The following is a 16,375-nucleotide window of genomic DNA, read 5'->3' on the forward strand; positions in this document are numbered from 1 at the left end:
GGTGGGAGGTGGGGAGGAGAGAATGAGGGGAAGGAGGAAGAAGGAAGAGAAAGAGAGAGGAAGAAGAGGAAGAGGGAGCAGAGAGGAGCAGGGAATATTGGCAGTGGTTGGAAGTGATGGTAGGTGGTAGTAGTGTAATTTTTTATTTTTAAAGAAAACCCCAAAAGAATTATAAATTCTAAAAACACCCAAATACATTTCCAAAAACACCTCTAAAAATAATCTTAAAAATACTTATCAACAATTTATAATAAAAATTTTTCACATATATTGTTACAATAAAAATTTTTGAAAAATACTCTAAAAAATAGCTAATTCATACGAAGCCCTCTATTGATTTAATGGAAAGAAATCAAACAAAGTCGTACTATCCAAGATTCATGGCACTTAAACATTCTCAAACGCTTATTTCATAAAGAATAAAAAAAATACTCCGGTAGTTATCTTCTTGCATTTCTTAATCTAGAAATTGCATTAGTCGTGTTAAAATAGCAGAATTCTAAGGCTAATCTGAGCCATACTAGCAAAGAGCATCAATGAATGGTACGCAAAAAGAAAATGCATTCTATTCATACAATGCTAGAGTTGAGTAACTTGAGTTACATGAGCTAATAAATATAGGCACTTTATATGGCTCAAATTCTTTATTTTGTTTCTAGTATCAAAATTTTCAAAAGTAAATCATAGAGTTATGGACATCTGCTTTATGTTTTAATCATTGCAATACTAAAGAGAAGGAATGACATTAGAATGAAAATGGAACAAGATAGTTGAGATCCATTATTTAAAAAAAAGCTAGTGAGATGGCTTGTGCGATGCCTAAGAGAGTTAATATTTCCTGTGTTAACTTTTTTTTGTTGTGTGAGTTTGTTAATATACTTGTTATTATCTAATTCATGTGGATCGTTATGAAATTATCGTTTTTGTTAAAGGTTAACAATTATGAAATATACAGAACGCATGAGGGTGCTTATATAGAATGTATAAGAGTAAATTAGAAAATTGTATAAGGTTAGTTTGCATTTGGATTAGGATAATTAGAAAATTGTAAAGTGAATCATTCCCAAAAGAGTATTAATCATTGTTGACACAAAAAGAAGGGATCTCGCAAGTCAATTGAGCACTTAAACCATAGAATTTAATATTGCTAAAAATTAATCACCACATGTCACAGTAATAAAACCCATTTTTTAAACCTACTAAAGCCAACAATAGTTTATTAATTGTTTCCTCAATAATTGTGCATTTACAGGACATTTAACAATTTTATTTCATGTCACAGTAATAAAGGCCATTTTTAAAGTCGCTAAAGCCAACAATAAAAATCAATTATTTCCTAGGTAATTTTGCATTTACAAAACACTTCAAAAGCAAATAATTAACCACAAAAACCAACTTTCATAGGTTTCACTTTTTACACAATCAATTTTCAATTCAATCAACATGTTCGATAAATGCACCAAAACTATACCAGTTGCAAACAAAACAAAACAAGCAATTGACAAAAATAGTCCGGACATCCAATAACAATTGCAAGATAACCGCTTGACAAAAAAACACTGTTTATAGAACAACTCTCCCTTTTATATTATTAGATGGTGCTTCCAAGAACTAGAGACTCATTTAAACTTCTTGTGTCCTAAGATGCTTTCTTTTGGGTCTATTACAAGTTTTTTTCTCAAAAGATTTTTCACTTTTGTGGGTCTTACCTCCTAAATGAATGTATATAAAATCCATCTGATCCATTTTTTAAGGGGATGAAATAGATTGTAGCAATGACCTTTAATTGAAGCTGAAGATGAACTTAGATTTTATATTAGTCCACTTTAATTATTGGAGCCAGCAAGTTTATTTCAAATTTTGTTCACGATAATTTATCATCACACCTCTTCTTTAGCAAACTCCAATCTTCACTCTTTTCCTTCCTTCTGCAACAAATTGCAATTTTCTCCCTCTTTCTTTTCCCATTCTTATCCCTTTTTCTTCGTCAGATTTGCCTTTTCCCTATGTGGCCTATTTTAATTAATTTCAGTTCTATTTCACGGATTTTTTGGGTTGCTTTGCTAGGTTTCAAGGGGAAATTATGGAGATGATAATAGCCTCATAGGGTAATTTTTTCCTTAAAATTGAAAAATGATATGTAGTTATGGTAGGGACATAGATATTGAATGACCGGCGTATTGAGAGAAGAATAATTTTTGGGTTTGTAATTTATTGTTTCCTAGTCCTATCTCTTTCTTGTCATCTTGGATCTATTTTGTTTCTTTTAGACATAAGTTTTCTTGACAATAAGAAAAGTGGAGTGAAGAAGAAAATATGTACATAATGGAAGTGCTATTTATGAAGTCAAATTCTAGTAATTGATTTAAAGATCCAATTCTATACTTTTGAAACGTTGCTAAAATCATCAATATATTTTTTATTTCTCATGAAAATGTAGTATTTAGATGAATAACCCATTCGACTAGCATGTTATTATACAACCATAATTTTAATTGTAAACAAAATTTAATCTAATTATAAACCCAAAATCTCCTATCAAAATTTGAAATACCTATCCTTGCTTGATAGCATTTGTAGCATCCTACAAATAGGTGAGGATCACACTGCAACTATTTGCTTTATTTGATTCTAGTCTGGCTATAGGTATCGATTAACTCGAAGTTATAATCTAGAGTTTTTTTTCCAACTCTTCTTATCAACATATATCTAACCACATTAGAACCAATAAGTATGCATTTATAACACTTCTAAATCAGCAAACATAATGCATACACTAGCAAATTTAATAGCATGGATCAATATAAAGAGATATATTATGTAAATACAAAACACGCACTACAACAAAAATGGCATTTAGCGGCATTTAAAGGTGTCAGTCTAAATAATCTAACCTGACACTTTATCTATCCTCACACTTAGGGCGAGTGTTGTCCCTTCCAATGTGGGGATAGCCTCAAATCTTTAGCAGCATTCAAATGTGTCAGGAAAACGATGCTGCTATAGCATTCCTTCTGCCAACAAAAACAATTTTTGTGATAATCGAAAGTGTCCGTATAGCTTTAGAACATGAGTAGGATATCCAACTTATGAAGGCATCTTCAGTTGTCTTAATATTTGGCTTTAAGGACACGCAGCTATGTGAATTTACACTGTTTTGGACGACATGGCCATTTGTCATTAGTGTTTTTTGAGCTAAATTATGCCGACACTTTTAATTGCCAGGAGTTTTTTCCCTGTGTTTTTTTATATGGAAGCAACCTGCAATTAGTCCTCCCTGCTGTATATTCCATCAACCAGAATCCCAAGGGACTTGTAAAATTATCCCAAAGAGCAGAATGCATATAGCAATTTAAAAGAAGAAGTCAATACTCAAATATATTTCATTAAATTAAAAGTCGATAACAAGTACTAAAATCGCAAACAAGTGCTAATTAAAAGCAAGTACTAAAATTCCAAACCAGTACCAAAAGATTGTCATTTACAATAACTTGAAAGACTTTCTTGTGCACAAACTAAAAGACTCTCATCCCTAACAAGTTGAAAGAAGTAGAAGTAGCTTCCAAACTTTCCATTTTGTTGAGAGTCCTCAATCATAACCATGAAATCCCCATCATTCTTCAGCTGTTTCCACCTGTGCACAAAGACCAAGGGGATCATTAGATCATCATAGCTAGAACTAAAATTCCAGAAAATCTGCAATGTATTTAAGTGCATATCTCACCAAATGACAAGGCCAAGCAACTGGTGCACCAAGTGCATCTTGAATTGTTTGCTGCAAATCATACGGTCTAATCAATTGCTCACGTGGACTCATTGCAACTTGTATTTGTATTTCACACCAGTTTGGCCCAAGAGCTTGTCCCCCGACCTCATCCAATGGATTCAGACTCCGTAAATATCCCTTTGCCACGAATTTTGTTGGGTCAAACAAACTTTTTAGTGAAACCATATTCCCTACCTAGTAAAGATCCAACAAGTACAAGAATCAAACTCATGCCAAATTCCAGATTACAAATGTGAAAGTTTAAAAGTTGTAAATACTTACTCGAATAGGTCACGTGGCTCGCGATGGAGTTTGGCTTGACACATTGTTAGATGATGATGAAGGATGTCTCGGGCTGTCAATTGGAGAGCCCCTTCCATGTTGAACTAAAACCATTTTCTTCAAGATGGCTATTTCATCATCTTGTCGCTGAAGCCTTTCCTCCAAACGGACCAATGATGACTGTTGTTGAACACTTATACGGTAACATGTGTTACGACTAGGAATGTCTTCCCATAAGTCCGTTGGATTCACACCATCACTAAACAAGCGAACATGACCATGTTTGTCTTGCCCAACCACCTGGGCAAATATATCATTGCGACCAACTGGATCTTGTGACTCCGATGGAAGCTGATTTTTCAGCTCATTCATTTTTTCCTACATAATAAAGGAAAACACTTGTTATTGCAAAAGCCTGTCTGAAAACAATGGTAGAATTTATAGGCTTGTGTTCTCAGATCCTTACCAAATTCTCAGCAACCATGGTACTTGATGGAGTTCCATCGGCATGGGTATAAAACTTATTGAACATTTCTACTCTAGTAGGAGGTCTTCGCAACTGTTTGGCCTATAAGAAATTGAATTTTTTTAATTATAGTTTTAGCATTTAGCATATAATTAAAAAACAAGCTAACATAATGAAACATGTACGAGTAAAAAAAATAGCAACTAAAAAAAGGATGAGATATCACCAAGTGGTTCCGAAGATGAGCAAATGACTTTTTTCCAGTTGTGTGGTTCATCTTCTTCTCCCCTCTAGCTTTCTTGTTCCTCTCACTTAGTTTCTAAATTTCAAAATCAAAAGCAAGATTACAGCATTGAATAAACACAACTTTATGAAGAATGTTGTAGCTGATTTGTACCTTTGCTTCTTCACTTTTCCAATAAGCCCAAAGTTTGATCCATTGCTCTTCCCGTACCCTTATGTCCTTTTGAAACCGAGCTTCAGCATTTGGCACGGTAGGATCAAAATATGTAGCCTTTAAATCTGCCTTCCAGTTTCTCCATTTTTTGCCAATAGATCTTAAGGTCCAAGCTTCTAGTCCCATAGGCAAAGCAAACCTTTCCTGAAACGTAGTTAGGAACTAGAAAATCAACATAACTTCACAGTAATTTTTGTCGAAAGCATACATAATACAAAAGCTATCATTACCTTTATCACTTCTAACATGTCCATTTTAAGTTTCCTTGGCATCTTAAGCCAACTTTCAACATCTATTGGACAATACATACCATTCCTAGTCAAACTGCCCAAGAATTCAGAGAAAGAGGTTTTCTCACTTATTGGGATCCCATTGTCATCGAGTTTAATCTCAATCCGTGGAAGGTCCTTAGGCCGACCCCAAATTTCTTTCATAATTGTAGGGCCTCGGGTTTTCTGATGTACTTCACTTGAATCATTTGTAGTTTCTTTTCCTGTATAAAATAAGAAAAAGGTGCAAGTTATGAACATAAAAAATGCACTTCTGGAATTGGTTCAAACAGTTAGTAATACCTGCATCGTCCGAGTTGCATGACATGAAGGTGGTGTCATTGGAATGTTGACCTTGAGAATCCTGATTTGGATTTTCTTCAGTTGGTACGTGCCTTGTTTCAAGTGGAGATTGTTGAATTGGAGAGTTCTGGCACTGCTCATGCGACTGTGAACCTCTATCAGCTTGTTGAGTAACTTGGTCACCTGATTCATGCATTATTCCCAATGTAGAATTCTGAATTGGAGATTGAGGTGCCCGAGCAGCTTCTCCTTGAACTTGTTCAATTACATTTTCATGGCTTGTTCCAAGTGGAAGCTGCTGCCTTGTTTCATGACATGAGGGAGGTTGCTCAATTGGTTCATCTCTCAATCCATTTACAGCGCGCTTACATTTTCGACCTCTACGGGCCATACCTGCATAATTCACCATTTATTTGATACCAGGTCCACCACCATATATATATATATTTTGGGGAAAGAAAGGGACAAATGTAAATGTGTAGCCTTTATTGAAGCAGATACTCTACCTATAGCAGTGCATCAATCTGGGATAATAGATAAAGTATACAAACTAAAATTAATGAACAAGTTATCTTGACTACAGCTTACACTGCAAGCCGAGTTCAAGCATACTTTTATTGAACTAATTTTGAGTTGCAACGAATATTATTGAATCTATTGTATATCAAACTTGGGCAGTTTGCTTCTAATTATATTTGAAAAACCTTTTTGCTTATAAATCAAAACTTGAAAACAGCTTTAAGAACTTGATTATTACAGTTGGGTCACAAGATCTGCTCAGGTCATGTAGTTCCATTTGAAAGGTTACTAAAAAGCTCCCATGAAAAGTAAAAACAGAGCAGAACCAAAAGAAGTCTATCATTCATGGGGAAACCCCCTACTTGCTTAAATCAAGCAGTCCAGTACACAATCATTTGCTGGTGGAAAACAAAACTAACAGAATAGGCATTTTAGAACCCAATATCTACCAAGTACTAGCAAAGACACTTACAATTTTCAACAATCATACTAGAATCCAAAGCTATCATTTTCATTTGTGACTAGAAATTTCCTCATATACAATCAGCACCAACAATTTAGAAGTCCAGGATTCATGAGGACATGCATTAAGGCAAAGTTTGGCTAGTGGAAATCTAAATGGAGAATCAAAGATTTGTGAGGCTCAACCATTAAGGAACTCAATGTCTACCTTATTGTTTTATATGCTAAGACCAATAAGGCGGAACAATTGTACCTAGCAGCATTCTGCCAATATAAATAAGCAGGAAATTATAAAACATTGCATTCAAAGTTCTACTGCATGCGGATATGAATCAAATAATCAAATACTACATTGTACCTTTCCATTAAAGCACTTTTCAAATTACAGATGAAGCTGATGAGGTAATTTTGAAGCCATTAACTCCAAAGGCATGGAGCAGTTTTCTTTGGTTAAAGCACGTGCCTGGTTCTTCAATATTAACTGCTGCCTATCAAAGCTAATGAAGGATGGTCATTTAGTACTAACTTTTTTGCTGATACCCCATGATTCCCTGCTCTATTGTGGAAAGTGATTCAGTCACTAGCCAAGATATTCTTTGAAGGTCAATTTAAGTTGTTAGAGAGTCTAATTTCTAATATTAGTATAACTAATCTTTACCCAATTTCCTTTTCTAAGCATCCGTTTTAAAGGACACACCACACACCCCAAAAACAAAAAGGGTGAAGAAGAGCATCACCAAATACAGAGAGAAGGAGGTTCTTTTTTCCTTTTTTTTGGGGGGGAGGGGGTGGAAGGGGCATGTTATGCATTCTTGTGAAACGAATCACAGGGGAAAAAAAAACAACTGCACATAGTCAGAAAGACATGATACCGATACTTTCCCTATCTGGCAAAGTAGACAGCGGAATTCGTAAAGTTCAAACCTTAATCCAAGAACTGACACCTACAATGCTAAGCGTCACTTCATTATTACAGTAAGAAAGACTGTAACTTTTCGGACTTTGCTGGAAAAAATCACTAACCAGGTAGATTTCCACAGGCCAAACTTTACTCTTTAAAGTTGTAACAGAAAGCAACTGACAATACACAACACTATGTCGCATTCGACAGCTCTCACAAGCCACATTGTCCTAATCTGACAAGAAAGAAGAACAACTAGCATCTCGACCAGGCTTTCGACCTATGCAACTAGAAATGTGCTTCTCAGAAACGGAGAAGGAGCTTGTCAGAAATGGGAATCGAACAACCTAAATTAGACAGATGTCTACCATGCAATGCAAAATTAGACACAAAATACTGAAATTACCTCAAACTATGGCTTGAATCCCTAACTTCTCGGTTTCCCCAAGCTTAAAGATCTGAACTCCAGCTTTCACCCAAGCTTTGAAGCCCTAATTGCCTAGCTTTCACCCAAGAGGCTTGAAACAGAGAGAGAGGGCAAAGGGAGAGGACTAATCTTGAAGAGGGGAGAAGATGTCTGAAATAAAGGCGGTACTAATGACGCCAAAGTAAATTAGTCAAGCCTCTTGAATTTTTCAATTTGCCGCGCTAATTTTTGTGTGTTTGGGCAAAATTTTGTTAAAGCTACATAACAACTAAAAATATAACAACTAAAAATGTTGTTACAACTACATACAATATAATATAACAACTACAAAAATAACAACTAAAAATTTTGTTAAAGCTATATAACATGAATTAAAGCTGAATTTAATATAACATGAATTTTACATAAATATAACATGAATTATAACATGAATTTTGTTAAAAATATCTTAAATTAAAAATTTTGTGAAGCTAAAAAAAACATGAATTTAATCAAAATGTTTTCGGTACCCAATTTATTTTATGCTACTAGCAATTATGTACGGCTTGTAGTCTAACAAGCCGTTATTTGAATCGAATTAGTTTATGGAACATAAAAATGAACTTGTGAATACATGAACTTTCCACTGATAAACGTTAGGATTAGAATTGATTGAACATATATATATTCAATATTTTCAATTCCAAAGCAATTGCCATTCAACTTTGTGTTTATTATAAGCTATTAAACACTTAGAAGATCTTAAAATTGAACATTTCACTGCAATTACCGTGTAACTTTGCATTAATTAGAAGTAATTAAACACTTAGAATATTCAACTGACAATCAATTCCAAAGCAATTGCCATTCAACTTTATGTTAATTAGAAACAATTAAACTAGAGGTGTGCAAAATCGAAAAGAGGGGGAATAGGAAATTTTCGAAATCGGTAAATCGGAAATCGAAATCGAATTCAGGTTTTCCGAATTCATATAATTCGAATTTGGTTCGAATTCGGTAATTGAGTTTTTCAAATCGGAATTTCTGATTTCGAATTCACAATTCGAATTCGGAATTCGAATTCCGATTTCGATTTCAAATTCGTTTTTAATATATAAATATATTTTTTATACATGTAATATAAAATTTATACTATATAATATTATTCAATGTTTTCAATTCCAAAGCAATTGCCGTGTAACTTTGCGTTAATTAGAAGCAATTAAACACTTAGAATATTCAATGATCTTAAACACTTACAAGATCAGTTAATTAGAAGCTATTAAACACTTACAACATCTTAGAAGCTATTAATTAGAACTATTAAACACTTACAAGATCTTAAATTTGAACTTTCCACTAATAAACGTTAGATTAGTGGAAAGTTTGATGGTCAATCCAAAATTTTGACAAAACCGATTAAACTCTCCCAAAGATCAGTTATGGAGTGGACATATATGCAATAACAATCCAAGTTCGGAATGATCGGCTCGGTCGATTCGACCGGTTCGATTGTGTCTCCAGTCTTGTTCACTGGTTAATCCAAAAATTCAATTAAACCGAACAACCTTCAATCAAATATTAGTTATGGAGTATATATACAGAATATGCAATAACAACGTTTGATCAGTATGATGGGTTTGATCGATTCGATCGTGCTTGACCGGTTCGATCGTGTCTCCAGTCACTTTAATGGTTAATCCAAAATTTCGACTAAACCGATTAAATTCAATCAAACATCAGTTCGACCGGAAATTTAGAGAATTTCACTTTTTGAATTGTTATTTTTAAAAAAATAATTTTTCCATTGTATTAAAAAATTATTTAAGAAATTTATCGATTAAAGTTTCAAATTATTTCTATTGATCAAAAATTAGAGAGGGGTGATTGGAAATCAAAAATTGGCCATAATACAATGATTCACTACATTAATATTACAGCTTACAATTAATGGAATTGCTTAAAAAATAATGACCAGTATTTATCTAGCCCATTGGGCTCTTAAAATTAGTAATAGGTTGTTTTATGTTTGGTCTGAATTGATTTGCAAAAATTGCATTATATCTTACACTCAAAAGTTTAAAAAACAAAACAAAGAAATGATTATTGTAATTATCAAAAATAATAATAACAATTTTGTTAAAACATTTAACGAATCATAATCAAACTTTAAAGTGAATTTGATGGATAGCAATTTCCCATAACACAAAGGCATTTAGAGATTGCACAGAACATTTCAATTGAGACCATGTATGGTGTACGGGCAAGTGCTTGAATAAACACCATGATCTGCAATTCCGCAAATTTGAAACCATATTTGTCCCTTCAAATTTAGTTGCTGTATACAATAATCAAACGAACCAAAACTCACAAGCTTCAAGTAATTTCAGACCAACGAAATGTAGACAAGTAATTGCAGCCAGTAGTAGAGCCTTAGCAATTGAAACATATAACAATTAATAGGGCCAACAAGCTTAGCAACTATAAAAGATACTAAATCAGATTATATTGGGACAAATCAACTTCAATCCCAAGTCCATCCTCACGAACCCAACTAATTTCCTCATTTTCATTCTCAACAACAGGATTTCCAACATCACTTTGCAAATATGTCTCAACATCCATGGTTGTGTCCATGTTATATCCACCTCTTGCAGTGGTAGAGATAACAACTTGCCAATCCTTATCAGTTGGATCTTCCACATAAAAAACCTGTGATGCTTGTGAAGCGAGTATAAATGGCTCAACATGAGGCCTCACATTTGCAAAATTGACTACAGTAAACCCATCAGCATCTTGTTTCATTCTCGAACCATTTGATATCCAATCACATTCGAATAACACCACCCGACGACCTCCGTAAATTAATTCAACAACATTTTTCAAGACGCCGAAGTAAACTAGTTCACTCAAAACTGGATTTTGATCCCTTATACTTGCAAAACTGGATGTTGTTGCATTGACTGTAACACCACTATTCTGCGTTTTTCTTTTCTTCTCAACTTCGTTGGTGTGAAACCGAAATCCATTAACAACGTACTTGTCATGTTGGATTCCAACAACATCTGGACCTTTAGCAAGGAACCTCAAGTCTCTCAACACCGAAACATTTTCAGGAAGTTCTAACTTGTCAATCTGTAAAAAAAAAAAATGATGAAACTTACTTTGAAGTCCTACAATTCAAATTGTACTTAATATTCAGAATTTTACTTACATGTTCAGCAAACCAACAAGCAAAATTTTCGCTGTGCAAGCGCTCTTTTAGATGCTGTGGAACTTTGAGGATGCCCTTCTTCTATCAATCTATGATGCTGCCTAGAAGTACATGAGTCAAAATTGTAATCATACATTGAATTCTACAATAAAAATTTAATGCATCAAGTTGTAGTTGAACTTACTCTATGTAAGGTGTGACAGCATCACAGTTAAATAAAATATACTGATGTGCTTTACTCAAGATATGAGCATCAAAGACTGTTGGCTTGCCCCTCCCCAAAGGATGTCCTGATTCAGAGAATATATCTAAACCCTCTTCAATTTCCTTATGTACTTCTTCATTTCTGCTTGGACGATTGAATTTTGTCTCAACATAGCCCGCAAGATACAACGAGCAAAAGTTTATGCATTCTTCTGCCAAGTAGCCTTGAGCAATCGAACATTCAGGCCTACTTTTATTTCGAACATAAGATTTTAATGTTCCTAGGTACCTAAAGTATCATCATTCCAAACTCTCTGTTTAGTTCCACAAATCAAAGAAAGAAAAAAAGTAATAAACATTTAAGGCATAATTAGAATTACAAGCAGTACCTCTCTACAGGATACATCCAACGATAATATACCGGGCCACCTAATTTCACTTCAGTTGCCAAATGAATAGTTAAATGCACCATGACATCGAAGAATGTTGGTGGAAAGCATTTCTCAAGATCGCAAAGTATAACGGCAATTTCACTTTCCAAACGAACCACATCTTGAGGACAAATAACTTTAGAACAAAGCTGCCTGAAGTATCTACTCAATCGAATCAAAGGATAGCGCACTGATTTTGGCAAAGTCTTTCTCAAAGCTATAGGCATCAATTGCTGCATTAGGATATGATTATCATGACTTTTAAGCCCCGAAATTCTTGGTGGCTTTACTCGAACGCATCTTGAGACGTTAGCTGCATAACCATCTGGAACTTTCACTTTTTTTAGCACATTGCAAAACATAGTTTTCTGTTTTTTATCCATTGCAAAGAAAGATGGAGGTAAGTAAACCTTTCCAGGTTCTGTCTCAATGGGATGCAGCTCTTTTCTTATTCCCATTTCTCTCAAATCACGGCGGGAATTATAATGGTCCTTTGCTTTATCCTCAATATCCAGCAATGTCCCCCAAATATTTTCACAAACATTCTTCTCAATGTGCATGAAGTCAAGATTATGTCTTAAGACATTATCTTTCCAATATGGCAAGTCAAAGAAAATACTCCTCATTTTCCAATTAAAAGGCAATTTCGGATTACCTTTCACAAGTTTTCCAAATTTAATTTGCAAGTCTCCCAATTCACTCACAATCATATCCCCAGTTTGTAAAGGTGGTCGCTTTCCATATTCTTCGGTGCCATCAAACAATTGGGCTTGATTTCTAAATTTATGCTTACTATCTAAGAATCTACGATGACCCATATAGCAATGCTTGAAACTATGAGTCAACCGTCGAGCATGAGTGAACTTGTGACAAACAGGACAAGCATATTCACCTTTAGTGCTCCACCCAGATAACATTGCATATCCAGGAAAATCACTAATGGTCCACAACAGAGCTGCATGCAATTGAAAATTTTCTTTTTGGGATGCATCATAAGTTTGAATGCCAAAATCCCACAATTCGGTCAATTCTTTAACTAGAGGCTGTAGATAAACATCAATATTATTCCCAGGAGAGGATGGTCCGGGTATTAACAAGGACAACATGAAGTACGGTTGCTTCATACACATCCACGGAGGTAAGTTATATGGTATTAAAACCACAGGCCAAGTACTGTGTGTAGAACTCATGTTGTTGAATGGATTAAACCCATCAGATGCCAACGCCAATCTAACATTTCGACAATCCTTAGCAAATTCTGGATGTAGATGGTCAAAAGTTTGCCAAGCTGGAGAATCAACTGGATGTCTCATACAACCATCTTTTGTACGTTTTTCCTCATGCCATCTCATTTGAGATGCAATTTTAGAAGACATAAATAGTCTTTGTAATCTAGCTTTTAAAGGAAAATGCCACAATACTTTTTGAGGATTTTTTCTTTTTTCACCAGTTGTATCATTTTCTGAAGCAACCCACCTAAGCTCGTTACATGTTTCACATGAAGTTCTTTTTTCAGCATTACCCCAATAAAGAGAACAATCATTAGGACATGCATCGATCTTTTCATAACTCAGCCCCAATGTATTCATCAATTTCTCAGCCTCATAGTAAGAAGAAGGCAAATTAGTCATGGCCTCCGGAAATGCTTCTCTCAACAGCTCAACAAGCATATTAAAAATCTTGTTACTCATCTTACCAAGGCATTTTAGGTAAAGCAAACGAATAATGAAAGACAACTTCGAGAAATTTTTGCAACCACTGTACAGATCCTGTTGAGAATCATCAATCAATTTGTAAAATTTTTCAGCCTCTGAAACAGGAAAGTCCCCTTCTCTATTCAATTCATTTGTTCCATGTGGTATCCCAAATACATCATGGACCAAGTCTTGCATGTCATTAGTCCCATTTGAAACCCCAATTGATGTATTTTCAGAATTAGATGTGGCTTCATAGTAGTTTGAAAGTTCTCCATGTGCTATCCAATTATTATAACCCTTGATAAAGCCTACCACTTTCAAATGATCATATGCTTCCATTTTAGTCACACAAACACCCATGCCGCAATCTTTGCAAGGACACAAAATCAGTCCGTCACAACTTGATCTAGAAAATGCAAAGTTTAGAAACATTTGAAGTCCTGCCTCATATTTTTCACTTGTTCTTGGAAAATCCATCCAACTTTTATCCATACTTTTAATATAAATAAATGTCCTCCAACAAGCTTCCAAGAGCATGAAAACAACAACTACACATTAGTACTTAGAAAAGGCATAGGTTTATGACACGGTTAGACCGCCAGCAGATATTTATGAAGAAAAAGCATTCACCACAGAGAGACAGTGAAATGTGAAAGAAAGAAGAGAATCTATCTAGCCTTTTATTTTATACTCATAATCTTTTTTTGGTCCAAGGATTCTTTTAAGTTGCTATGACTATTCAACTAATTGATCTAGAAACAGGACTAAATTGAGAATAAAAAAACAGAACCCATAAGGGTGCTATGTCATCCTGAACTGGGAGGGGGTGGAAGTTCGAGTCAATCACACCTACATAATCAAATGGTACACCATTCGATCTCACCCATCTCAATAACGACATAATATTTGTTTGTCTATTCAATAATCTTGCTCAACAACAATCTGAACCTATCTGTCACGGATGTATAACCAGTATATGACCAATGTGCAGTTCAACAAGAAGTCCATTAATTAAGTCCTTAAATATTAATTTTCATCAACCTATTTCTTAAACTTTTGCACCTGTCTTGCAAAAAGATCATTCCAGTCACCCCATTGCTATTTTGATCTTCATCAAAGAGCTTCCAAGTCGATTTCTATTCATAGCCTAAACAGAGCTTCAATTACAACTAAGTTTCATAGATTAACATTAAAAGAGATTCACAGAAAAAATTGAAAAACAGGGGGAATTGACATTTTATCGAACAGGTTATGGGCAACAGCTTCATTGTGTTTACCACTTCAATTTTGGAACAAGATATGCGCACCTGAAGTATATATCTTCCCGCTTTCCCAATGTAGAGCTCCGTTCTTCAGCTTTTACTCCCTGCCTGCCCTTCCAGATGTCTTAGCCGAGGGATTTAAGGTTGAGGTTAGAAAAGATGAAGATGGTTGTTTGCGGAGATAGCTTCGATTGCTACCAACATTCTGGACTGGCCGAGATAGCTTGTATGCTGAGAGGTGAGAGAGATGAGAAGAAGAAAATTTTCACCAAGTCCTTTTGCCGGCAAAATGAAACTTCACAGTACTTCAGCAAGTGTTTTGGAGCCAAAATAAAACGATGTCGTTTTCTGTGTTTTTCGATTTTTTTTTTGTTCATCTCACATTTTCCAGAGTGTCATCATAGGTTACCTAAAGGCACATTATTATTTGTATATCATGATAAAATAAAAATATTATAATACATATTATTGAATTTATTAATAAGTGTCATGATATATTTACTATAATGACACAAACCAGCAAGTGTCCTTATAGGCATGTCAGGAAAGGTCATTTTTGTTGTAGTGACAGTACCTTTTTTATTTCTCTTTTTGTTAAAAGACAACGAAACACCATCATATGCAACAAAAATAGATTAGGAAGTAGATTAAGTAATGTATATTGAGAACTCATAATCTCTTTTAGCCACTTTAAAATTGACAAATACTAGCTATAAAATGTACTTACCTTCTTATCTATTGCTTTCCAACCATAGTAGCTTTTTGTTAAAATCATCAATTGCCCATTTCTTTATTCTCTGAGGATAAAAAGAATCACTAACTTGGTTAGAAAGATTGACCCTATTTTAGGTAAGACATAAATATTAGTTGAATAAACTAATTATATGTAGGCAAGACAAAATAATTGACTTGGACAATTTTCATTTCTATTGCAGGAACATTATAAAATATACAAGTAAAACATATCAAGTCGGGTAAGATTGAGTACATTCAATGAAGGGTAACTTTACCTACAACCTCTTAAGTTAAAATTACATATGTTGGCAATATCAAGATGTTTTAGACATGTCCAATCGACTTAATAAGTAGGTTCCAAAATGGCATGTCCTTATTTCAAGAGTCATAAAAGAATGACGAGCTACATTTTTTATAGCAAACAAATTTTTGTATAACTTGTTAACTTCATCAAATTAATGAGCCAAAGTACCTAATAGGATGGGAAATCTTACAACTATAGTTTAAAAATTAATAAACCCTACCATAACCATAGAAAATTATTGTTGTAAAATAAATTTTGTCTAAAAAAATTAAAAGAAGGGCAACTAGGAGTGATGAGTGGATTAACAAATGGAGATATATTGCAGGGAAAGAGAGAAGAAATAAGGCAACAAATGAGTAAGGTATGGTTTATTATAGATAGGAAGGGACCAATTTGTGGTTTTGATTTAGACAAAAAAATAAAGAAAAGAGGAATGGGAGTTAGAGATATAAGAGATTCATCTAAAATTGTCAGGAATTGAGCATGGAGAAAAAGAGAGCAGTCTAAGAACAATACAAGACAATAACAACAACCATCTTTCTCTACAAAATATTAAATAAAAAATAATAGAAAAACCAAAAAATTATAGGGAAAGAAAAGATAACGAAAGGGATCCCGAAGAAAAAAAGAATGGAGATCAGTCATTGTTCTTGGATTGTGTGTTATTAAATTCGAACTAGACCAGTCACTATTTGAA

The 16,375-nt window shown here is 34.3% G+C and overlaps 2 protein-coding genes across 2 annotated transcripts; both read right to left on the bottom strand.

Annotated features, from left to right (window-relative positions):
* Positions 1-3,613: 3,613 nt before the first annotated feature.
* LOC113716026 (uncharacterized) lies at positions 3,614-5,934 on the bottom strand. The gene is made up of 8 exons (XM_027240328.1): positions 5,544-5,934; positions 5,202-5,464; positions 4,912-5,115; positions 4,741-4,833; positions 4,515-4,616; positions 4,091-4,426; positions 3,725-3,961; positions 3,614-3,634 (listed from the first exon to the last, which is right to left on the bottom strand). Exons 1-8 carry the CDS (start codon positions 5,932-5,934, stop codon positions 3,614-3,616), a joined length of 1,647 nt encoding a protein of 548 aa, XP_027096129.1.
* Positions 5,935-10,324: 4,390 nt separating this feature from the next.
* On the bottom strand, positions 10,325-13,737 carry LOC113716032 (uncharacterized). The gene is made up of 4 exons (XM_072070093.1): positions 11,639-13,737; positions 11,230-11,538; positions 11,059-11,146; positions 10,325-10,966 (listed from the first exon to the last, which is right to left on the bottom strand). The coding sequence occupies exons 1-4, from the start codon at positions 13,735-13,737 to the stop codon at positions 10,325-10,327; spliced, it is 3,138 nt and encodes a 1,045-aa protein (XP_071926194.1).
* Positions 13,738-16,375: the final 2,638 nt, after the last annotated feature.

Source organism: Coffea arabica, chromosome 11c (genome assembly GCF_036785885.1).
Source record: "Coffea arabica cultivar ET-39 chromosome 11c, Coffea Arabica ET-39 HiFi, whole genome shotgun sequence".
NCBI lineage: Eukaryota > Viridiplantae > Streptophyta > Magnoliopsida > Gentianales > Rubiaceae > Coffea > Coffea arabica.

What these genes read in the sequence shown, in the direction of transcription:
- LOC113716026 (XM_027240328.1), bottom strand. Translation starts at nt 5,934, where the DNA reads ATGGCCCGTAGAGGTCGAAAATGTAAGCGCGCTGTAAATGGATTGAGA. An exon ending in ATGCAACTCGGACGATGCAG is followed by an intron (nt 5,465 to 5,543) that starts GTATTACTAACT and finishes TATTTTATACAG; the next exon opens with GAAAAGAAACTACAAATGAT. An exon ending in ACATGTTAGAAGTGATAAAG is followed by an intron (nt 5,116 to 5,201) that starts GTAATGATAGCT and finishes ACTACGTTTCAG; the next exon opens with GAAAGGTTTGCTTTGCCTAT.
- LOC113716032 (XM_072070093.1), bottom strand. Translation starts at nt 13,737, where the DNA reads ATGGGTGTTTGTGTGACTAAAATGGAAGCATATGATCATTTGAAAGTG. An exon ending in TGGATGTATCCTGTAGAGAG is followed by an intron (nt 11,539 to 11,638) that starts GTACTGCTTGTA and finishes ATGATACTTTAG; the next exon opens with GTACCTAGGAACATTAAAAT. An exon ending in AGCGAAAATTTTGCTTGTTG is followed by an intron (nt 10,967 to 11,058) that starts GTTTGCTGAACA and finishes TTTTTTTTACAG; the next exon opens with ATTGACAAGTTAGAACTTCC.